The sequence below is a fragment of the Zootermopsis nevadensis genome, unplaced genomic scaffold (assembly GCF_977971745.1).
Source record: "Zootermopsis nevadensis isolate Lab colony 2312 unplaced genomic scaffold, Znev_1.0 Znev_ptg000030l, whole genome shotgun sequence".
In the NCBI taxonomy this organism is placed as follows: Eukaryota; Metazoa; Arthropoda; class Insecta; order Blattodea; family Termopsidae; genus Zootermopsis; species Zootermopsis nevadensis.
In genome coordinates this window covers 21,490,586-21,514,812 of record NW_028259162.1, presented here as the reverse complement: position 1 = coordinate 21,514,812, position 24,227 = coordinate 21,490,586, and the positions used below count along the sequence as shown (strand labels likewise).

The following is a 24,227-nucleotide window of genomic DNA, read 5'->3' as shown; positions in this document are numbered from 1 at the left end:
GATTGGAACCACTGTGTGACAACCATCTCCGCCTCTCTGTCATTCTCAAAACGCTGACGCTGACCGGACAGGAATTTCTTGAGGTGTAGGAAAAGATGGAAATCACTGGGAGCGAGGTCCGGGCTGTAGGGTGAATGATTAAACACCTCCCAGCTGAACTCCTGCAGGAGACTTGCTGTCCGTCGAGCCGTGTGCGGCCTAGCGTTATCACTGACCGCACTTCACAGTCGGCGGGAGCTGGAATAAGAACCTCCATCTTCAACAGCTGCAACGATGCTACTGTGAGAACGCGGGAAGTGCCTTTAGTGCATGCGCCATGCTACGTCATTGCTCTATCACGTACGCACAGTCGCTTCGCTCAATATAAGGTTTGCTAGCTGTGGGACGAGTGGGAAACTTACTTTTGGGACGCGCCTCGTACAAGTCATTTTCAATAACTTCCTTTTGTGTTCGCCAAGAAACTAGGTATACAGGTAAAATATGCAACCATCTTAGTGCCTAAGCACCAAGTTTTGAAGGAATAGGAAGCAGTAATGAAAGCAGCAAGTGGCCAGTTTTGCACTTAACCATTTTAACACTAGTACAAACCGGCCAGGAAGCTGGGAAAGCCCACAGCTGGTACGTACATGGCGATGAAGAGAAAATTCTTGTTTCCCAGCTGTTTCTATCAGTACAGTGAGTTTCAATGGTGCGTAAAGTGGTAAACAAAATTTATAAATAAACTTCCATCAAGTGACCAATTTTACATACATCCCCATCAAATTACTCTCCATGACAATGAAGGAATTTCGCAACCAATGGAAGCATTTCTGAAACTCTTCTTTATTAGCCTGAAGATAAATATTAAGGAAAATTTGCAGATAATGCATACACAAGAGTACTGGAACATTTTCATATAACTGCAATTTGTAGCTACCTGTAACATTTCTACAGTCCTGTCAAAAAGGATGTCACAGTCACTGCTACACTGCTTCATCTTGTGCTGCAGACTATGGTAAGCTGCAAATAACTCCACATACGATTTCATAAATTTCTTCATTTCTGAGTCAATACATTCCTTCACAGCGCTGTCAAAGAATAAACACAGTTACAAAACTATGAGAAAACAAGCATTCTTAAGAGTAAACATGGCTCAAAATACTTCTATAGCAATATTCTAATAGCTAATCATCTTGCAGTAATTTAATGGAACACATTATCTCTATCTCTGTAAAGTCTGCAAACAGAACACAATTGTATATCTGGATTGATCAGACCTTCATCTGTCAGCAGCCTGTGAAATGAATGGAGTATATGCCTTATACAAACAGCAACTTTCACATCATGGAGTGGAACCTTGTGTGAATGTCCTCCAGTAGTTACTGTTTCGCGTGGGTTCACGTGTCCAATTAAAAAACCTAGCTGAGAAGTGACAAAGCCACCAAAGTCCACATTCTTGTAATAAGAACAGAGCCTGTAAGTGGAACTCGTACCGAACAGTAAAATTCAACGTCATTATGTCCCTCTATCAAACAGTAAACTTTGAAGTGGGTGAAGTTTCACTGCTGTAAAAACAGTTGTGGTCATACACAGAAGTTTGTTTCTGTTATTTAAGAGAAATGATGTTTGTGTTAACCAATCAATAAATTTACTATCTCTGTTAAAAATGATACAAACACAATCATAATATTTATATTTCACTTACTGCATATGTTCAGACTCCATCCTTACATTACTCTGAGTTAGATTATGTAACTCTTTATTCAGCTGATCTACGGAGTTCAATAATGTACGCCAAACGTTCAGAATGCTAAAATCCTTCATCCGATAATGCACAAATTCCATCACGGATTCTTTTTTCGAGTGCAATATCTGCATATTCACATCTTTCATCTTATATAGTTTGTGAAGTTCAAGAATTTGTGCCTTACATTCATAAATTGCATTCTGTAAAAGAAACCAATTTACCTTTATTTAGAGGTTTCAGACAATAGTGTGATACAACATGTATAATAATTGTTTATAACTTTATCCATCGTTGGTATAATGAAGCAAAGCATATACAGAAAAACCAAGGTGCTCTACATAATAAAATCTATGAATATTATTTGAACTGCTTCTTGTTCTGATGAAAATGGGATTAAAAATTCTTAAAAAATCAATTTTGATCTTCAAGTGCATTAGAAATCCTGCAGAACCAATAAAAGTGCCAATATTACATTGTATCAAAATCCGTTGGAACAACTTTCTGAATCAAAAATTCTCATGCGAATTCTTGTCCTAACATTCTCTCAGCTGCACATGGCAACTACAATGTCTGCCAACACGGATAACCTTCAACAAAGAACATTTAGTTTATCCTCTAGCAGCAGAAGTCATACTATAATGTGAAGCTGACAAATTATTCAAAAGGAATCAAAATTTTCTTGTTATGCAAATACAAAGATATAAATATTTTGGTTCCTAATTGTTACACACAACACATAGATGACATATTTTTATATCTAAATTACAAACCCCTTTGCAACAGTATCAATTGTACTTATAATATGTATTGTATTGTTATGATGTATTCCACATCCTACTGTCATCTGACTAACATATAGATCCATGGAATGTAATATAGATGTATAATCAGAGACTGAATAAGAAATTTAGACTGTTCAGATTAGAAAGATGCAAATGTGTACAAAATATCCACAGTTCCATTCATCATAAATACAAAATGGGTGCCTAATTTAATCCACAACACCAACTCCTAAAATCTGAGCATCACTTACTTCACAAGCAGTCTCTACATGCTTTGTACAAGATGAATGCGGATCACCACAGCCACTCTCTACTGGCTGTCGAAAGAAATTTGCAACTTGACACAACTCTTCAAGCCTTGTCGCCTCGTTTTCCAGTTCATGCTTTTTGAAACGCAGTATTAAAGTCTTCATACCTAGATCTTTCATTCTCTGTTTTATTGCTTGCATTTGACAATCTGCAACAAACAGGAAAGAATAACACACTATGAAGTACAGTGAACCGGAAAATCTTCCAAGAGTGATATCAGTGAAAATGTCAAAGAATGAAGAAGGAAGTATTCAAAGCTCCGACTGTGGTATTGCGGGCTGTGACGCCATGTAGCTTTGTAGGTGATTACCAACATTCTGGAGGAACACACTGCTTCCTGCATATACAATTTATGGAATGTGGGTCAGCTGCACCATAAGCTAGCACGCTACTAAACGAGCTATCACTAACAGTAAAACATCACACACGAAGTACTTGCAAAAGTTATTATAAGCAATAAATAAAAAACAAACAAAGAACATATGACTTGAAACACACTATACTACCAGCAAAAAGTATTTGATCATCATGCAGGATGGTAAATATTCTATGTTATTAGCAGACAATGTATTTAATTTTCCAATATTGAAAATACTCACTCAAAACCTTCAATTTCATATGAGCCTGTTCAAGGTCATGTTCCCTGATATGTATCTCCTCTTCTTTCTCTGCAAGCTTCTGCCTTAGTTTTACTTTCGCTGACATCTTTAAAGAAATTTAACTTCATCAGTGTATTTGTCTATGAGACAGGGCACAGGAATATTACATTTAGATCAAATGTGAAGTTATCTGAAAACTAACTGCATATAACAACATTTATTACATGCGTTTATACTAAGAATATTGTAAATTATCTCTCTACCTTTTTAAATGCCAGGTGCTTTCGTATGTGCTCTACTTCATAAATGGGGTGTATTTCTCTGACAACACGTTTCCACACCACCTTTCTTTCATTGCTACAGAGTCTAAAATAAGGAAGATACATGTACAAAAAATAAACAAATAAGATGACTGGCACAGAATCTCCTGTAATGCCTACTGAAAACAAAATAATCTGCTAATCATATGTTTAATCTTCATAAAGTAAACACACTATCCCATGGTTGTTCTTTTCTATGCTATTGTATTCCATACCCTGAGACAGTTAATTATAAATCCTTACTAAATAAAGATAGAATGAGAGACACTCTTCCATCACAAAGTTTCAAAACAGGCACTTGCAAGCAACTACACCAACACATTTACTTGTACTTCTATAAACACGTTTCAGCCTCTATAGGCCAACACCCGTGCTCACCCACATAAGCCACAGCCCTCATAAGCCCCTCATTTCAATATTACTCCAACTACTAAGAATGTTCTAAGCCAGATTTTTGGTCCAATATGTTACAATGGCCTATGGAGAATTAGAATGAATATCGATCTGGAGAAGCTGTTCAAAAGCTCAGATACTGTAGCTGTGACAAAGGCAAGAAGGACAGAATGGCTTGGACATATACACCGAATGAGTGGTGATAGAGGATGTAAGATGATCATCAATAGTAAACCTCCTGGCAAATTAAAGAAATAAAGACCGAAACTCCAGTGGATCGAAGACGTTGAGTCTGATCTTAAACAGATGGGCGTAAGAGGCTCCAGAAGGAAAGCACACAATAGGGAAGAATGAGCATCGATCACAAGAGAAGCCAAGGCTACACTGAAAGGGCCGTAGTGATAAAGAAGAAGATGAAGAAGAAGAGAACTTACAATTAAATAAAACTCTTCTACCAAGTGGGAGTGAGTGAGATAATTTTTAAATGCTTGCCTAAACACTTGTATATCATGATATAATTTTTAAGGGTTGATGAAAGCTTACAGAATAATTTGACTCGTGTAGTACACTCATTTTCGTATCTAGTACGGTTAGTATTCGGCATATGAAAGTCATATTTATGTATTGCGAATGTCTGAATTTGAAACCTTTCCATGTTCGAATGACGGTAATAATAGAACAACTTCAGTGAAGAAGGAAGTATATTACATTTGTTACAATAAAAGAAACTCTCTTTGTAACATCTGTCATTTTATAACAATATTCTTTTGCACTTCAATATACTTAAATACTCACTTCCTGAAAACTTCTGAAGCATTTCCATTAGGCATTAAGCCCATTACCTTCGCCCAGTTCCGTACGACGGTTTCGAGCCTTTTCCCCTCCATTCTGGGTATAGAAAAGGATTGGAAATTAAATCTATTCACGGTTTATCAATTAGGCTACTAATGCCATTAAAAAGACACTATTCCACTTGTAACAAAAACTCGAAGCGATTAACATGATGTAAACATACATCTATTTATGCTGCACACTAGACTTTGTAATACCCGGAAAACAAAGCAAACCACAGGAATACCAACCTCTGTATACAATTCAGAGACTATATGCAAGCAGTAATCTGCGATATCGAGAACGGATGATTTAGGACCTAGTTTACTAAACAGATGACTCTCGCTATACGCGAATTCACATATTTGCGGTTTTATTTCAGCATTATGAGGAGCAGTCTGGACCAATTTTTAAAATCTATTACCTGCGTCAACACTTTTCCAAGCTTATCAGGAAATGTTATGCACATGATAAACTGACTATCTCGAACCAGTTTAACATCAAAAATTACGAATGTTATGTTTGTCGTTTTACAAGATTTTCATTACATGTGGCGATTTGCGAGAAAGCAACTATTGTGGAAAACGGAAGTTATCTATAATAGGGCTACCAAAGCCAGACAGAATAGTCCCTCACCTCCAGATTAGAGGATTAAAAGCGACGGGAATATCGACCCACCACTTGTAAAAATTTATGTATTTTCTAGTCTTGTCTCGTGTGGCTTGAATGTCTTAGGGTTGGAAGTCCCACCAGCCGAGCGTCTGACAGCATCTACCTGCGCTGGAATTCCAGGATTGGTTTAGTTTCTATACAAAATATACGAAAGCTCCGAAGCAGTTTTTTTTAAATTTTTGAGGTTTGAATTTTCATTTCTTTGTCGGCGCTGAAAATCTTTCAGGAAACAAGTAGCAGATTGCTGAAGTGCAGAGTGAGCCTGATAGCTGGGCGTATTTGGCCCCCTCCGTAACAGGAGAAGCGGACTGTCCTTCAGAAACGGCGTGCTGCTCTACAAGCAGCTCATCCATACAATTATGGATTGCTCATGTCCTGTCCGGAGGTCCACAGCCACGTCCAGAAGCTGCGTTTCAATCCTAGTGTCTTCACATTGAGTCTCCAACTACTTGGATAACTTGACTGATGTTTACAGTGCTTTTCCTTAGTTATAAGGAAAATGACAAGGCTTAATTCAAAAGGGGCATGTCCCACCTTCCCCAATCATGGAGCCCTTCAGCAAAAATCACTTTCCACCCAAGTCGCAGAGGTCATCAGCCAAAGTGATCCCAACCCTTCTGGGCTCAACTCCCAGAAATCCACTCAATCAAGATTATTTTCGTGTATTTCCCAATAAACAGTAATGTGTACGAAGAGGGATGTCTTCTGAGTTGTGGTGCCATCTAGTCTGATTGAAGTTTACCGTTTCATAGGTCCTAGCTGCCTTCATCATCAGGGCAATGAGGGAGGCAGCAAGGACCTCTAAAACATTTGTAAACTTCCATCAGACTACATTGCACAACCCAGAGAGGCAGCCATCTTCGGACTCACAGCTGTGAAAACCTCAAATCCTAGTTAGTAATGTGATCAATCATGAATAAATGCATCTAAGACTCTTGACTAACCACTATTCATCCTGTTTGTTTTCGGTTAATCAGTTATTCCCAAGCGATTTGCCAGAATTCATTGTGTGTGTTGTTTTATTTATATCTTGTTTTGTTCATGACTAAAATCTGGTAAATGATCACACTATCATTTTGACATATAGTTCTACGTAGCCAGGATGGCTCCTCCTCAACTATATGCATGTATGGGCTGGATATTCCCCTCAAATCATGTTTATAGCTGAAATCGTTCAGCAGCAAAACACCATTTCTGGACCTCTAAGAATTAATAACTGGGTAACATTCTGATGATAACAGTGCATACTGCCTAACATAATCACTCTTAATTTAATTACATTTACTTATGGGGGGGGGGGGGGGAACACATTACTTAACACAATGGCTCTGATGTGGTTCAGCTTATTCACTTCTGTCCAGTGAAATCTATGCATACAGTAAGTCCACTGTTGAAGTAATGTAAATCAGAATTGTTCAGTAACTTTACCTCATTATCTCTGTTCATTGATCATAAAGCAACATTCTGAAATTATCATGCCATTAGCCCACTAACGTCAGTCGTTTATTAAACAAAAATGTTTTCTATGTAGGCGTTATTGTTGTTGGTATTATTATTACTCAAGGTTAAGTAAATATCAGAATAGTTTATCCTTGTTTTAATTCTAGTGGCTCACGAATATGATCACATAATTGCTCTTGAAACTTTCTCTTTCAGCCAGTGAAAGTTGGCAGAAAACTGGTTCTGTAATGAACTTTATATGGCCCAAATAAAACCTGTGTCATGTTCCAAAGATTGAACTCTGTTATATATTTAAAAAAGTTGACTGTTTACCATTCTAAATACATCAGAATTTCGATGTATAGAGAAACTGAATTTTTTGAGTGGGCGTGGCTTACTTTTCAGAAAGGTCATAGCATCCTGACAGTACCTAGTAACACATCAGATACCATCACACACAAAAATGACAACTTACGTGTGTATACTTACTTTATTATGTGACAAAGAACCTGTACATTAAGTGAATATCTTTTGTCGGTTTAACATTCACCCTATAGTATTTTTATCTGTATAAAAAGTGAAAACCGTCTTACATTCCAGCTTCAAACATCCAAATTCAAGAGTAGATGTTCTACCCTTGCCCAACAGTAAACAAAACAATGAATCCATCTACACAAGCATCCCAAATTTCTCTAACTTGGAACCAGACTTCTGCTCATGGTGTCTCGACAAAAGCAGTTTCACTTTCCCTTCATCACGTTACTGTGATGCACTCATAACTTAATGTGTACTTCATTTCACTGAACAATAGCGCAATTATTTCCAGAATGTGAAGGTCACACAACAGATCACTATGCACTATAAATGAACACAACCAGATACTTAAAACATGGGTTTTATGTATTCTAAGCAGTGGCAAGATAGAGGGTTATTGCAAGTAGTCCGCAGTGCCCATGGTCCGCTTTGCAAGTGCTCCTTCCTCTTTCATCTAATCATATTTTATATTTATTTCTATAATGTGGTTTAAAACAGACTACTGCTGCGTCAAATACCGCACACTAAAGACTTGACTAGACACTTGGAAGATGAAATACGCACAAATCTAATCTGTAAAGTCTTTAATATAACATAGTGCTATGATAAAATGTCTCTAAGATGATTATACACTGCCAAATTGCATACCATAATAATGTCCAAAGGTAATAGCAATAACAACATAGCTTCCCAAACTGCAAATTCAAGTTTTCGTAACTCCGAATGACGTGTTACAAAAGTGGTACACAACTTTTAAGTGGTTACAGCAGCCACATTAGCGACAATACCGCTGTCTGATTTTCAAGCTCCCAGTAACATTTTGTTTCTTTAATATCTTAAACTTTGTGATTTATTAAAATACACATGTCCACTCTTCAATGACAGAAGTGAATCATAACACAATCTTTCATAATATGTATATGTATTAACAATTTATTAACAAGAGACTTAATGACAAACTTAGAAACAAAAATACAATTTTAAATTATACAATCAAGAACTGAGATTATATAATGTTTTCAAAATATAAACTAAGGTAAATTAGAATTATGAATCACAGGCAATTTCAAAAGATAAACATAATTTTGCCTGAGCAGCCTACCATGACCATAGAAGACCTGGAATGAGAATAACTGCTTTCTTCACCAGACTTTAACCATGGCATACCAACAAGAGCAGGAAATTAAGGAGAGAAATAAACTGGAAGGAAAAGAGGCAGGAGAGTTAATACAATGAGACTTATATATGGCTCAAAAGCCAAGTGTATACTTGATATCTGCGTCAACAATTCCTTGCCAGTCATAAATATTTGAACTTACAATTAAACATAAGAATCTTTTATGTATACTCTACCTGAATGAAATATTTATTTGAACAAAGAAACATGGAAATTTAGATTTTGAAGTTTGTCAGTCTGCAACTAACTAGATGGCTTATCGAACCCGTAGGTTCATCACCAAATTAACCAAAGCCCTCCACCGGACCCTGTCCTGGGCCAACAAAATCCAGTCGCCTTCAACTCTTATCTCCCATAGATCCCGCTTGACATTATCCTCCCATCTACGTCTAGGTCTCCCCAGTGGTCTCTTCCCCTCAGCCTTCCCAACACCCGGTGCACACCTCTTGTCCCATCCATGCACGCTACATGCCCCACCCATCTCATTCTTCTCGACTTAATCACCCTGGCAATATTGGGGGAGGAGTACAGATTTTTAAGCTCATCATTATGCAGCTTTCTCCATACCTTGTCTTCATTCCTAGGCCCAAATATCCTCCTCAACACCCTAATCTCTAACACCTGCAATCTGTGTTCCTCCCTCTGAGTGAGAGACCATGTTTCGCACCCATACAAAACAACAGGCAAAATTATTGTTTTGTATACTTTAATTTTCACTGAAATACAGGTATAAATGATCATACATAAGGAAAGGAACAGTTACTTCTTTCTTGTGCCAAGAACTTCATAATATTTCCAGATTTACCATAATACACTATAACAAAGAAAATGTGCAAAAGAGTCATATGCTGCATAAAACACATTGTAAACAGGTTAGGTTAGGTGGGATACAACCTACTAATGACTGCTTTTGATTTCTCTGGAAAACATTGCATCTGTTTGTTCTATCATAATGTCAGTACCTTTTATCATAACTTCTCATATAATTTTTTCTAGATACACACAATTGCCTAATATGCAAGACTTCCAAGTGCCTGTATACACTGGCTCGTCAGCTATTGCCATAAAATTATAAATATATTTCATAATGACTATAGCTGATCCCTCCCTGAAGTTCACTGAGCTGCTAATGTGGAACAGTGTTCTTATGGCATGACCCTGTTCCTTAGTTTCCTAAGTTACCTGATTTAATACAGTTTTTATGAAGGGGGGGGGGGGGGGGGGCAGACTATTCACAGCCTAACTGCCAGCTGTGGCAGTTGATTGATGAAAATGGGCTCCAAAATGGATGGACTGGGTAACAAATCTCAAAGAAGCAGCTCTGGGATCCAACAAACCTTCAGTTTAATGGCTAGTGCGTAAGGCTAATCAATTTACCTTCTTTTTAAGCTAAAATATGATAAATACTGAAACCTTACATCCAAGCACCCAGTGTACCTTCACAGCTAGCTTCATTGTCTTCACAGTTTCCATCATTAATATTACATATTTTTAATTGTGGGGAATAATTATGACCAGCAACATTAAAACTAATATTCTGTTACAATAATTAATTAATATAACTGTATGATATAGCAAATGTTACATGCACTATGTTCCGAAGTACCGCAAAATCTAATAGAGAGTTATAAATCTTTCATCAATTTCAGTTGTGGGTATATGTATTGTTTCTGAGTGTATTATGAAGAACCTTAGTATTCAGGAACAGGAGTAAAAGAAATGGCTTATTAATTTTAAACAGCACCACAGACTGCATCTTTAACTACAGTAAGAAGACATACAAAAATATGCAACTGGCATGTTCTATTAAAATGGAAATAGAACATACTCATAAGCACTTGTTCTTTTCACGATATCACTGACACATGTTTCAACTCTTGATATAGTCTGATTCAGATAATATGTATTTACAAAATTATTGACATCAGAACTTGTCACTCTGAGTACACAAATAGTCAACAAGTCTGATGTTTTACTAAATTAGAATATACACAATATACATATTAGTCATTCATGAACAGCAGGCAAGTCGATGATTACTCACTTCTTTGTGACCACCATCAATGGATCTTCAAACAAGTCGCCTTCCGCTGTGACAGTCTGCCGACTAGAACTGGAACCTGTTGGTCTGTTTAGTTTAGTTTGGGGTTTCTTCTTGGTCAAACCAGATACAAACAATGCATCTGCAAGACAAAATTTTTAAAAAAGTACCAATTAACATCAAGTTATGGGAAAAAGTTTAATAAACATTGAAAGTCTAGCAAGAAGTATAAATGGTTTTCTTCGTACTAAACCATCTGTAAGCAGGATTTCCACTAGCATAAATTCAGACTAAATTTAGTGTCACTGAACGTCGTGGTTAACACTCCTGCTGTGTATTTGGGAGGTCCCGGGTTAAAATCTCGGCCCAGATACCGGCTATCCTGACTGGGTTTTTTCATGGTTTTTGTCAGTCCTGCCAGGATAGTACCTTAAATTAGGCCACGACTACGACTACTTCCTTCCACATCATTTACAATTCATTATTCAATATCATCCTCTCATTCAACGCCACATAGTCTGAGCTACCAAAAAAGTGACATTATATAACTATAAACAAATTCAGTTTGTCAGTCAAATTTCTGCAAAATTGCCGTGTTTGTAACTGTCAACATGTTCCCACTAATCACACAGAATATGTGTTTTTATGTTTATGTTCTTTCCATACCAAACTTCACATTCCTAGCTTTAGCAGTTCATTAGTTATTGTCACCAACATGAATGACATAGATTTTACAGTCTACAAATGTAACCTCAATAAAACTGAATATTTTGACCATACAATATCTCAGGACCCTGCACTGAGTGGCCCTAATGTTGGTGGGGCATGAAACAAACATGCATAATGTTAATACTAAAAACAGCTGTTTGTGTCAAGCTGTAAAGTATACTGAACTGGCTCTGAAAACGAGGGAGGTAGCAAGCATTTATTAACACGACGAACCTTCACATCCTGTAACAGAGAATGTCTTGACCACCTACATAACCATCAACCGGCCAAGGCAGACCCTGCCAAAGTCCATCCTGTGAGATACATTTTCACTTAGCAAATCTCACTCAGCATGGAACGTTTCCAGAAAATGTCTACCATGATTGCTGACAGTACTGACCTGCATTGTCTAATGTTGCGATGGCTGGCTTAGGAAATACGGCAGATTTGCTGGCTGACTTATCAGATCCAAATATATCATCGTCATCATCGTCACCACCAAAAAGAGAGCCTTTTGCTGATGATGTCACAACTCCACTTAGTTTTCCCTTCATTATGGCATTAGCAGCTTTCTTTTTGGAACTGATGTCAAAGAAGATGTCATCAGATTCGGGGCTATCTCCTCCAAAGAGACCAGAATTTGAACCAGTCTCTGATACTGCCAATTTTGGTGTATTTATATCTTTGGCGTTGTTTGAGAATAAATTCTTCTGTGTAGGTAGTGGCTGCTTCTGCTTGTCTCCAGAAGAAAATAAGATATTTTCATCAATATCACAGATCTCTTTTGGTTTAGTGATATCTGACTTATTTTTATTGTCTTTATTCAGGGAAGAGTTTGTGCCCACAGAAAACAATTCATCACCACTATCACTACAAATGGAATTGTCCATATTCGAGGTTAAGAACATATCATCATCCACTTTTTCACTGGAACCTTTTCTTGGCGTAAATAAATTATGTTTTAAGTATCCTGATCCAAATAATTCCTCTTGTGCATTAGACTGCATGATGTTCTCTGGCACAGGCGGTTTCTCATCATCCACAGGTAAAGGATATTTTGATGACAGATAATCTTTCGATAAAGGACGTGCATTTTCAGGACAGTCTGATAAAATCCCTGTTCCTTCAGGAAGGTAATTACTTACATCTAATTCTGGAATGGACTTCTCTGATGCAAATAGACTCTCAGAGTTCCGTGTGGTATCAAAGAGATCCTGTTTGTCTTTTCTAGATGATGGCACAGTCTTCTTCGTTTCAGAGAAAAGGTCATTGGAATCATCATTTTCATCACAATTATGCAAACTACCATGTAATGTATGCAACGGAGGTCCAGTTACACGTATGTCATGAGAACCACTGCTCATATTTGGAACTGCCATGTTGCTTCCATTTGAAGACGTGGGACTTGTACGTACAGCAGGCATTTTATCCGACGAGTCTTCCAACAATTTGCTTGTATGGAGAACATCACTGGTACTGAATTTGCCCCCTGTATCAATAGCTACACATTTTGATGGATCACTTTCTGCCGGAAACTTAAGAAGTGAGTCTAATGGAGAGAGAACAGGTGCATAACTGAAAAGATTTTGGCCATCATCTTTGTTGCTTCCATATTCTGAAGGTAAATCTTGTGGCACTCCAAACAGATCCTCTTCATCTGTTGATGGAGACAGAAGATTACTGCTGCCGTCTAAAAAACTTGATGAACGAGGCTTGGACAGGGAACCCACAGTGTGTGATGCAGGAGGCTGTGACTCTGTCGAGCTAAGGCCAGGAGCTTCTGCAGTCCGTGCAACAGGTTCTTGTATATCATCAGATTTATCTGGAGCAGGGTTTGGAACTTTCTCAGCAGCCATTACTGAAGCTGTCTCAAACCCATCGTGGTCAATACCCGACAATCTCACAGCTTCTTTCCGAGCTCTGCGACTGGGGGGACGACGTTTTGCTTGAATTCTGGCACGGTCCTGAAAATATTAATGAACTGTTAATTGTAGGACCTGAAAATAATACACATACTCCACATGTTGTTAATATATTTGCCTGCGGAAACACCAAGAAGAAATTTTCTTCCTTCCATAATTTGTACTGTATCCTGGAAGCGGCAGATTTTAGAAGTGATACTGCAAACCCAACAAGTCTCAGTGTGTTGACATAATTCTGTACTACCTGTTTTCTTAGATTATTCACTCCATCACATCAAAAACGTATTTAAAACATCTTCTATGGCCCACAACACTTAACAAAGCAATGCACATTCTTAGAATTTCTTTAATCTATCAATTTAAAAACATACATTTCAGAAGCTTTGTCTGCTTTAACATCAGGTGGAACCACATACCCTAATCGAACGGGTCTACTGGAAAGAGCTAATCTCAATCTCCAGACAATGAAAATGTGTGTTTCAACACCGCACCTTTGTCAGACATCTTCAGACAAACCTGCATACATTTATATTTATATAATTTGTATCAACTGTACATACATAAGGTTACTACATCAATTGGTAAGTACAGATGAAGATGTTCATAATTCCAAGCCAGGTTTAAACCACCCTCAAATACATACTTGACTATAACCTACAATTTATTTTCCTAACACCAAACATGCTAAAAATGTTGAAACTAAATATAACATACATCTTTATGTAAGATTTCTTAACCTCCTCATTATCAACCTTAGTACAAGAGGCCACACAAGATATATCAGGTTGTTTTGTAAAAACAAAACAGCAAGAAAATACATGATAAATATAAGAAGCAAGGTGTGTTTGATTCTGTATGGTTGTGCTACATGTCAGAGCCACCGTACCTTGCCTGCATTATGAAGAGTGGCACTAAACTGAGCTGGCTCATCAAAACTGACAGCTGCTTCAACATTCCGTGATGGCCTGACTCCAATCAGAAGTGCCACAGGATCAATGTTCAAATGTCTGGGGCTTGCACCGACTGACCGAGCCTTTGCTGTGCTGTTATCATTAGAATCTGCAGAAATTATAAATAAATTACTGTGCTTTACTTCAAACAGTGGCATGTACATGACACATTCATTTCTGCATAAAATTAGTTTTCATAACTGACAATCAAATCTTTTTAATTCAGTTTCAATGAAATGACAGAAACACCACAAATCTGGTCTTCCATTACAAGACCTTAGGTTAAAACTGAGTAAAACAAATTTTGTAAATATTTACCATTCTAATTAAAAATATAACTGTGTTAAACACATTTGTACTGCACTCCCTCTGCTTAGATTAAAAAGCCAGTTGCATCGACATAACGTAAACTGCATACTTTCTGCCATATTTAAACTAAAATGCCATTATTTTCTAAATTTATCACTCTTACTTACCAAATATTTATAATATTCTTATAGTATGCACTAAAATATCACAAGTAAAACTCCATATACGAGGCGCGTCCACAAAGTAAGTTTCCCACTCGTCCCACAGCTAGCAAACCTTATATTGCGCGAAGCGACTGTGCGTACGTGATAGAGCAATGACGTAGCATGGCGCATGCACTAACGGCACCTCCCGCGTTCTCACAGTAGCATCGTTGCAGCTGTTGAAGATGGAGGTTCTTATTCCAGCTCCCGCCGACTGTGAAGTGCGGTCAGTGATAACGCTAGGCCGCACACGGCTCGACGGACAGCAAGTCTCCTGCAGGAGTTCAGCTGGGAGGTGTTTAATCATCCACCCTACAGCCCGGACCTCGCTCCCAGTGATTTCCATCTTTTCCTACACCTCAAGAAATTCCTGTCCGGTCAGCGTCAGCGTTTTGAGAATGACAGAGAGGCGGAGATGGTTGTCACACAGTGGTTCCAATCCCAGGCGGCAGACTTCTACGACACAGGTATTCAAAAGTTGGTCCCACGGTATGACAAATGTCTCAATTCCGGTGGCGAATATGTTGAAAAATAGCTGGACACTTGCTGTATCTGTTGCAATAAATATTTCCATGAAATTGTGTTTTGTTTCTGTAAACGGCCCCAGGGAAACTTACTTTGTGGATGAGCCTCGTACATAGAGCTACTAGTTGATGTAAATGCCAGTGCTTAAAGATTATACTGACAATTCACCAAATTGTTATCATCTGTTTTGCATGTTGGTATCAAAAGGATATCTTACCTTGACTACAGCCAACTTTACTGGATATTTCCTTCCCGCTATTAGCACATTTTTCTGCACTGAATGATACTGGCCTGGCCACATCAACAGAGGAACATTGTGGCTGAACAATAACCAAATTACTTATTGGTTTCTGATCAACAGCTTTTGCAGAATTTGAATCCATTAAGACTTTTTCAGGCACAGACATTCCAAACAAATCCTCATCTTCATTTGAAGAACTGCTGAACAGTAGACCTGTACTCTTGCGAATATTTAATGTCTTTGGAGGTCTTAGTTTTGATGGTGGAACAGAAGATCCTGGGGAAATCAACCTTTCTGTACGCTCTGCAAACGAATCATGAACTTCAATTTTTTGACCTGATTTTGCTGAGAGGTTATCACTTCTTTCTTTGGTGTTGGTGGGATTGGAAAGCTGCAGAATGTTTTCATCTGTATTCATTTTAGAAGATAAGTCACCAGAGCCCTTTGCTGTATCTTGTAACAGTGGTGGTTTAGAAACAGGAGACAGCTTTGGTTTTGGACTTATGACAGGTTTGTTTGCAATAACAGGTTTTGTATTTACTGATGGATTAGCAGTACTTCTATTAAACAGATCACTGCCATTTTCATCCCTTACTTCACTAAAAATACCAGAAGAAATCACATCACTGACTTCGCCTGAAACTTCGGCAAGTTCGTCTTTCCTGGCACTTTCTGATTCAGTTACAAACTCTGAATCTGACGCGGCATAATGTCCGTTAATAACTTTTTTCTCCCTTTCAACTTTACTACTGCTCGCTGTTCTAGAAACTGAAAATATATCATCAATTTTGTCAAGAAACCCATCTGTTTCACTTATATCTTTACTTTCATTCTTTGCTTTTACTGGACCTGCAAATAAATCGTCTTTGCTGTCCTCTAAAACACTTCCTCCTGAAAACAAACTGTTTACTAACGTGGCTTTAGAAGGTGAGAGCTCACGATGTGCCTTGTTCACAGGTACAGCAAAAATATCATGTGTGTCATCACTACCACTGTCCGAAAATAGTCCCCATGAAGGCTTTACTGATCCACTGTCTTTGAAGGAACTATGACTATCTGACACCTGAGCTATACTTTTTCCTGGTTTTGCATTAATCCTACTACCATCATCACCAAACAATGCATCTTTGTCATCACTTTTTAACTTTTCTGGAGTTGTATTAAATGGCTTAAATAAGTTGAATTCTGGATCATTCAACTGTTCAGAAAACAAGTCTTCATTTCCATTTTTATTTTGTTCGGGCAATGAATTTGGCTTTACGATGGCAGTATTAGCTCCTGTGCTAAATATGTCAAAATATGGTTCATCTTTGGCCCCACCAAACAGGTCTTCATTATCAAAGAGGCCTTTCCTTGGAACTGTTGTAGGCCGTCCTTTATCACCAGGTTCTGTGAGGAGGTCTCCGCTTCCTTGTGAACGCCTAGAACGGGAACTTGTTGAGCTTGTGGATGAGAACAAAAGCTCATCATCTCCAGAATCTGAGTCATTGAACAGGGAAAAAGGTTTCCGGGATGCAGTCCCAACTCTACGTACGGAGTCTCCTTCAGTGGTTGGTTTGCCTGAACTGAAATTCAAAAAAGATAAATTATATAAACATGGAGACTCTACAACCAGAAACACTGCAATAGCCTTGTCCATGATACTATTCTACATCTGGCCAAATTTGGAATTAGTTATTAATTCCATTTCTGAAACTGATGAGACAGCTCAACCAGCAAAATAAATAACATTAACTGCATAATCAGGGTTCGTCTCCTGGCAAGCATTTTTCTCTCAGCGTGTATGTCCAGATCTCCCCCTCATCCCATTGCTCTAACTCAGTGGTCCCCAACGCGGTGCCCGCGGGCGCCGGCCAAGGCTCTTTTTTGGGTGCCCGCGTTGTTACAGAAAGAAGTTAGACTGAATAATGAAGGCCGTTCAACCACGAAAATTATAAAATCAAAGCACAGATCTCGACTTACTGACGCCCATCTTGACAATTGCTTGCGAGCAGCAACATCATCCTACACTCCCAAATTTGAAAAACTGGCCGATGAAATGCAGTGACAAACATCACACTAACTTCCCACTTGTGTAATAATAATTGTACTTATAAAACTAAGTATTTTTGATTGCGTGGTTTCTTGTATCATTAAATGTCGTGTTGTTTTGTGTATTATTTGGTGTCCATATCTTATTTGTCAAGAGAAAAGAAAATTTGCCTTTGTTAATTGGTTGGTGCCCGCCACGATCTCAAACTCTCAAATGTGCCCGTAGGCACAAAAAGGTTGGGGACCACTGCTCTAACTGGCCACTTCCTGTGACCTCCTCCATCTCCTAACACTATATAAACCAGCTACAACCTGAGCCCTCACTTCAACCCTGATAATAGTACCCAAATGAGGTACTTGTTTCCAAAATATCTTGCACCTATACGAGAAGTGGCACGAAAGCGAATGTCACTCCATCTTCAAACTAACAAATAATAAATAATACATAAACAATTCAATACATTCACATGAACAGAAGGCAGAAAACACAACAAAATAAAATAAACTGAATACAAATGAGGTATTCTTTTGATTAAAATCCACACGAAAATTTAGTGTTTTATGACTGCTATTTGCACAGCCTCTATCTTTTTACTGATACTGATTCATACTTACCAAGGTGCTAATCCTTTCTGTGGTTTGCTCAACACACTATCGCCTGTGCTCTCATCATGGAACAAGTCAGAAGCTGTGACTGCCTCAGGAGGAATCTTTTCATTTTTAATGACTACAGCTGAATGATCATTTCTCGAGGTAGGTACAGGATCAAACAGATAGTCACTACCACCAAACAAGGACACATTATTTGCTGCAGATATTCCTAGACTGCAAAAAACAGAACGTAATATAAAAAAGAAAGAATAACTAAAAATAAGAATCCTAGACACATAAAAAACTGAGTAATATCAAGATGGACAGATTTGTTTATGGGGATGATTATGCAGATATCAGCACTATTCAACGTTGTGCTGCCCAAGCAAACCTTGGATATACCAGCCTGGATAATACACAGTAAATAAGACCATGAACACCAACTGATTAGGCACACTGCTTAAATAATAAAGGACAATCATCACATTTCTCAAAAGCAGGCAGACAGACATGTGTCATCTATGATATGAAAATGAAGGTGACAAATTCCTGTGCAACACTGACATCATGCATCATTTCAAGTGTGAGAAACTGAAGAGTCAGTAGAAAAACTTTCATTTAATGTTGGCACACAAGAATTCAGTCACATGCATGTTTTATGAACATCTGGAAGTGTTTATTATTTTCAATTTCCCTGTATATTAATTGCACACAGTGGTATGCTTCAAATTCAATAGAAGTCATAAAAGTGTCCTTCTCAAACACCCTCTATCTATGTTTTTCCCTCAGAGAAATTCAACACACAGCACACAAATATCATGTAACACACAATAAGACAATCATACCAACCTTTTAGTGGAGTCTTGCTGTTCACTGCGGGTCTGCCCAATACCGCTACTAATACTGTCCGTGTACTCAAAAGTTGGCACTGTACCATCACTGCTGCAGGATGAACTTGATGGTGGCCTGCGAACACCAGCTTTGAACACATTCACACCACCAAAGACAGACGACTCTGCACCAGCACGGTTCTGAAATCAGTACATTTGGATGTTTGGTTTATTAATTTCTAAATCTGCAGTGAAGTCTTCCTGACTGTTCACCTATGAGGATTTCATCACATTTAGTCACCTTAAACTCTAAAACTTGTACTTTCTAAACTAACTTACACTGGAATATGTGTTAAAAAGAAACTTGAGAAGAATCAGCCTGAAACAGTCTAACCCACTTGAACATTTCAACACTTTTAATATAAGGGAAAAAAGCGCAAACACGTATTAGCTGATCCAATCTGGAAATAATCACAAACAAAATTACGAATAAGAACTCATACCTGAAAATGTATGTCAGTGTAATAAAGAGTGGGACATGACAATTAATCTTTGTATAAAGCTTGATGTCAATTATTAGCACAGGGCAGCAGCAAGCAGAAGCATGCACACTAAAATGTTACTCATTATGTTCAGATTCTGAGACAAATTCATTCCTAAGATCAGTTACCAAACAAGATTATGAAAGCTGTCACAGAAGATGATCAAGTATCTAACCTTCTTCTTAATACTATGCTGTTGATCCACTATAACTTGTACAGAGTCCCTAGAAGTTGGTACAGGGGCAGCAAACAAGTCACCATCCAACACTGGAGAAGTCTTAATGTTGGAAATTTCTGCAATAAAAATACCTCCACATTTCAAACACACAACCAACCTATTGCATTTACTATAAGGCAATGCATCAAATAAATTTCTCATTTTACTGACCAGTCGTGTTTTGTCTGCAATACTTTTGACATAATCAAAGGTTAATTAATCATCTTCAATCATATATTTTAATTAAAATTTTAGATTAGAAAACACTGTATCAACAGTATTGCAGTACTGTATTTTAATAGGTGGAAGAATTACTATTATCAGCTACTGAACGCACATGGGGTTAACAATGCTAGGCAGACTGAAATACATCGAGATACGACATTAGTATTTAAAACCTAGTTTCTTTGAGGCTGAGGCTGTTACTGAAATATTTTAAGGTATAGACTTCCAGGCTCTGATAAAGTTCCAGCAGAACAGGTCCAACCAGGAATTAATACATTATGTTCTGATATCCACAAAATTAACATTTTTAAAACAAAAGAGATATTACAGACATGAAGATTTCTGTCTTCTGGGTTATTGCGCTGTGAATATTCATCGCCCTGATGACGGAGGCAGTATGACCTCTGAAACGTTGGTTAACATCGACCAGACTACACAGCGCAATAACCCAGAAGACAGAAATCTTCATATTCACCGCTGTGAGAACCTCAAGTCTTACAGATATTACAGACATGTTCAAATTTTTTTATCTTAGTTACAAACTTTATATTAAACTAATTAAACTTGAGAATTCTATACTATCTGTCTCCTGACCTATTCTGGTAGGCCTCCATGGGGATTTGGCACACAAACAACAAAAACCAACTATTCAAAGCAAAATACTAATAACACACGCTTAACAAGAACTTGTAACAGAAAACCCCAAACCTCCGGGGTTCAGAAGGCTGATGGAAACTGCACAATGAGGACCTTCATAATTTGTACTCGTCACTAAATACAATCATGGACCTGCAGTGTAAGAACAAGTGCCCGTCCCTCGCATCTGACCTACTTGGAGTGACGTCACAGCTGGTCGATTGTGGGTGCGTAATTACTGGAATATTTTGGTATATTCAGCTATTGTGTAAGGGCTGATAGAAGAATGGAGGGTGTCCGAAAACATTCAACAATTCTTTTAATACAAGCTGGCTGTGACCAGCCAGCTGTGCAGTATGCATTATACGTATTATAAGGACCAGTGTGGATTAAAGACAAACAAAACCAAAATGACAGAAAGGACAACAAACAGAGAACAACAATTTCAAGTGTTATTCTTCCATTGTTTTCAAATGCAGTAAGCAGGATCAATTAACCTTTTTGAGCCAAAGCTCATCTAAGTAATATTTATGAATTTACTGTGTACTGGGGAAGAAAGGGGGGGGGGGGGAAGCAAATCTTCACCATTATACAGACCAACTGGTTAATGCTGTTTCAGGAAATAAATCCTGCTTACACCAAGAACAATACGAAACACATCAATTAAATAAAAGGACAACCAAACATAAATTGTTTAAGAATGAGATATTACCACAGTCGTTAGACAGGCCCAAAACATCAACCCAAGTTTCTGGAGTACTGGTAAGTACACCTGTTGTGGCAACACGGAGTAATCGTTTGGTTTTCTCTGTATCAGCAGCACTATCGAATATACCATCTTCAAAGCCAGTATCAGAACCAAACAGAGATGCTTCGCCAGAACGTTTCTTGACACCTAACAGAAATCAGAACAGATGAGACGGAGTTCTTTCAAGACATTAACAATTTTGATCCTCTCTGCAAACAAAGTTCAATTTCCAGAAGGAAATTGAGACTTCTTTGTCTACTGTCCACTAAAGAATATATTAGTGACATGTACCTTTATCTGCATTCAATTTGTCCTTAGTGTTCCACAAAGATCCTGATGTATCCTCTACACCATCAAACAGACCCTGTCCACCAGAGAACTTCCCAACTTGCTCTCCAAAGAGACTATTATCATCATCCTCATACCACTCCAAAGTTGGTTTACCTGCCAATATGCAAGAAGTTACAACTCCTACATTACAAATTCCTCTGTGCCACAATTCAACTTTAAAATATATAGAATATAATTTAAAGTAAAACAGACACCTGAATATTATTAAAATAATTCTTAATCCCAAATATCAACGATGATAATTTGAACACTTACCCAGTAATTTCATTGACACTGATGAAAAGGAATATTCAGTAAATATAATACATAAATGTGCAAAAGTTCAATCCTAATCTAATGAAGGGCCTGTAAAAATACATTATAAGACACGTTTAAAAAAACACTGACTGAAGCATAATCTGATTAATTACAATTAGACAAAATAAAATTCAAAATAGTAATTACGGAAAGCTATAAAATTTAAAATACACTGTGAGCCTAAAGTAGCTTTACAGCTTTTAGTGCTTGTGAGAGATTCCCTATTAATTGAATATAAATGTACGTTATATCAATTCACAGCAACAGCATACAAGCGTTGTCTCTTACCAGTTGTACTACCACATGCCACAAATGCTAGCTCTCTGGTAATGAAAAAGCAAAATGGCAATGTTTACTGGTGTGCAGTAAGATCAGTGTGTGCTCTGATTCCAAGAAAAAGTATGCTACACAGGTAAACAAAGAAATATTATTATACACCACACCAAGATACCTCCTAGGGGACTGTCAACTTATGAGTGGTACAGGAATTGTGACAGGAAACTGTGTTAATGCCAGAAAGGTGGAAGATAAGATCATTATCAACAAGGAAGCAATAGTGAGAAACTTTGTTTGAAGTTCTTCAAAATAAACATGGCATGCAAGTCATTGATTCAGTATGATACCAAAGACAATGTGGAATGTGTTGAGAAAAATCTTGCATCTGTAACCTCGTAAAATGAAAATCCTGCTAGCAATCAGAGATGCTGAAAATATGAAGTGTCATACATTGTGTTGAAACGTTACACCGGATAGAAAATGATGAAGGGTTCCCGGAATTTGTAGTCTTCAATGACAAATGAACACTTCATATATCTGGAAATGTTAATAAACAGGGTAAGAGAATTTTGGGTGAGTCGAGTGTGGTTCATGTTTCATAGTTTGCACCACTGTTCTCACAAGCTGTGACATCCACAAACCCAAAAAAGTTTCTCAAATAAGACGATATAACTACAATTACCTGCAGTTCTTGATTTAGGAGCCTGCTGATCGGATGTTATTGACGCAGCAGCTACACCCAATTTATCAGTCAACTCAGCTGCAAAGCTATCCCGTGTAACATCATCATCTTCAACAACAGCAACATCTTCAATAGGCGAGTCACCACCAAACATGTCGCCTAAATAACATAATTAAAATTATCTTTCATTTTTATAACACAGCACTTCCTTCATATGTCCTTAACTTGTAACCAATCATTCTACATAAGCAGTCAAATGTGACCAGTGGAGCCAAAGCAGAATAAAACAGCAATGAAGAGAACTGTTAAAGAAGGAATCAGAGAAAGAATAATAGCGCCGGAAAACTTCAGCAATTATTGAGGGTTAAACTACATGTACATACTAACACAGCACATAAATTTAAATTTAATGAATCAAGGCACACGTATTAGTAGATTAAATGTAGCATTGATTACATTTTCAGTAATGATAAAACAGAAAATAAGCAAAAAAATTTATAGAGAATTTAAAGATAAATATCTTGAAAGGTCACCAGTAACTCTGAACCCTTATTATTAGCAAATAAAACATATCGCATTCATGAAACAGAACTTTCTTTCACCTGTGTGTGCAGCTGGAGTACTGTCAAACAATCCAGAAGCTTCCATCTTCTTCTGTTTGCCTGGTGCTGGACCCTCCCCACCGCTACCATCACTTCCATCAAACTCTGAGTTCTCACTGCCACTCACAGAAAACTACAAATGTTAAAACAGCATATAAATAAAATGGCTCACCTGTAACAACGCATAATTTACATAAAGAGAAACGTAAACCACAGTTTTAAGTGACTTACAGTTTCCATATAATTAGCATTTGTTCCACAGCAACAGGGAGAATGGTGGTGGCAAGTTACAATTCATTCACTAAACAAAATATACTATATTTGGTAGAGTTAGTAGCACAACAAAAATGTTTAATTTATCTCCATATTTTTTGACATCTTCTGCAGACCCTCCCAAAAACAATCCTACCTACTTCCCTCTTTCTAACCAGAGTATGGCACGAAAGGGTGTCGAAAGTCCAGTTCACACGTAAACACATTCACGAGAAAAAAAGTCATGCATGGATACTTCACACAC

The 24,227-nt window shown here is 37.7% G+C and overlaps 1 protein-coding gene across 6 annotated transcripts in view; it reads right to left on the bottom strand.

Annotated features, from left to right (window-relative positions):
• LOC110836343 (uncharacterized) overlaps positions 1-24,227 on the bottom strand; it is a 39,541-nt gene that overhangs the window by 6,618 nt on the left and 8,696 nt on the right. For 4 of the 6 annotated variants that reach the window (XM_022077435.2, XM_087358563.1, XM_087358564.1 and 1 more), the window contains exons 6-21: positions 23,711-23,843; positions 23,109-23,267; positions 21,794-21,946; positions 21,467-21,649; positions 19,852-19,970; positions 19,154-19,335; positions 18,329-18,538; positions 15,659-17,247; positions 14,341-14,513; positions 11,933-13,496; positions 10,828-10,966; positions 3,680-3,782; positions 3,417-3,522; positions 2,760-2,965; positions 1,685-1,926; positions 917-1,067 (exon numbers count right to left, since the gene is read on the bottom strand). In XM_022077435.2, the coding sequence (XP_021933127.2) occupies positions 917-1,067; positions 1,685-1,926; positions 2,760-2,965; positions 3,417-3,522; positions 3,680-3,782; positions 10,828-10,966; positions 11,933-13,496; positions 14,341-14,513; positions 15,659-17,247; positions 18,329-18,538; positions 19,154-19,335; positions 19,852-19,970; positions 21,467-21,649; positions 21,794-21,946; positions 23,109-23,267; positions 23,711-23,843 (5,412 nt within the window). The remainder of the gene's footprint in view (positions 1-916; positions 1,068-1,684; positions 1,927-2,759; positions 2,966-3,416; positions 3,523-3,679; positions 3,783-10,827; positions 10,967-11,932; positions 13,497-14,340; positions 14,514-15,658; positions 17,248-18,328; positions 18,539-19,153; positions 19,336-19,851; positions 19,971-21,466; positions 21,650-21,793; positions 21,947-23,108; positions 23,268-23,710; positions 23,844-24,227) is intronic. The other 2 variants (XM_087358565.1, XM_087358567.1) reach the window with 2 other exon arrangements.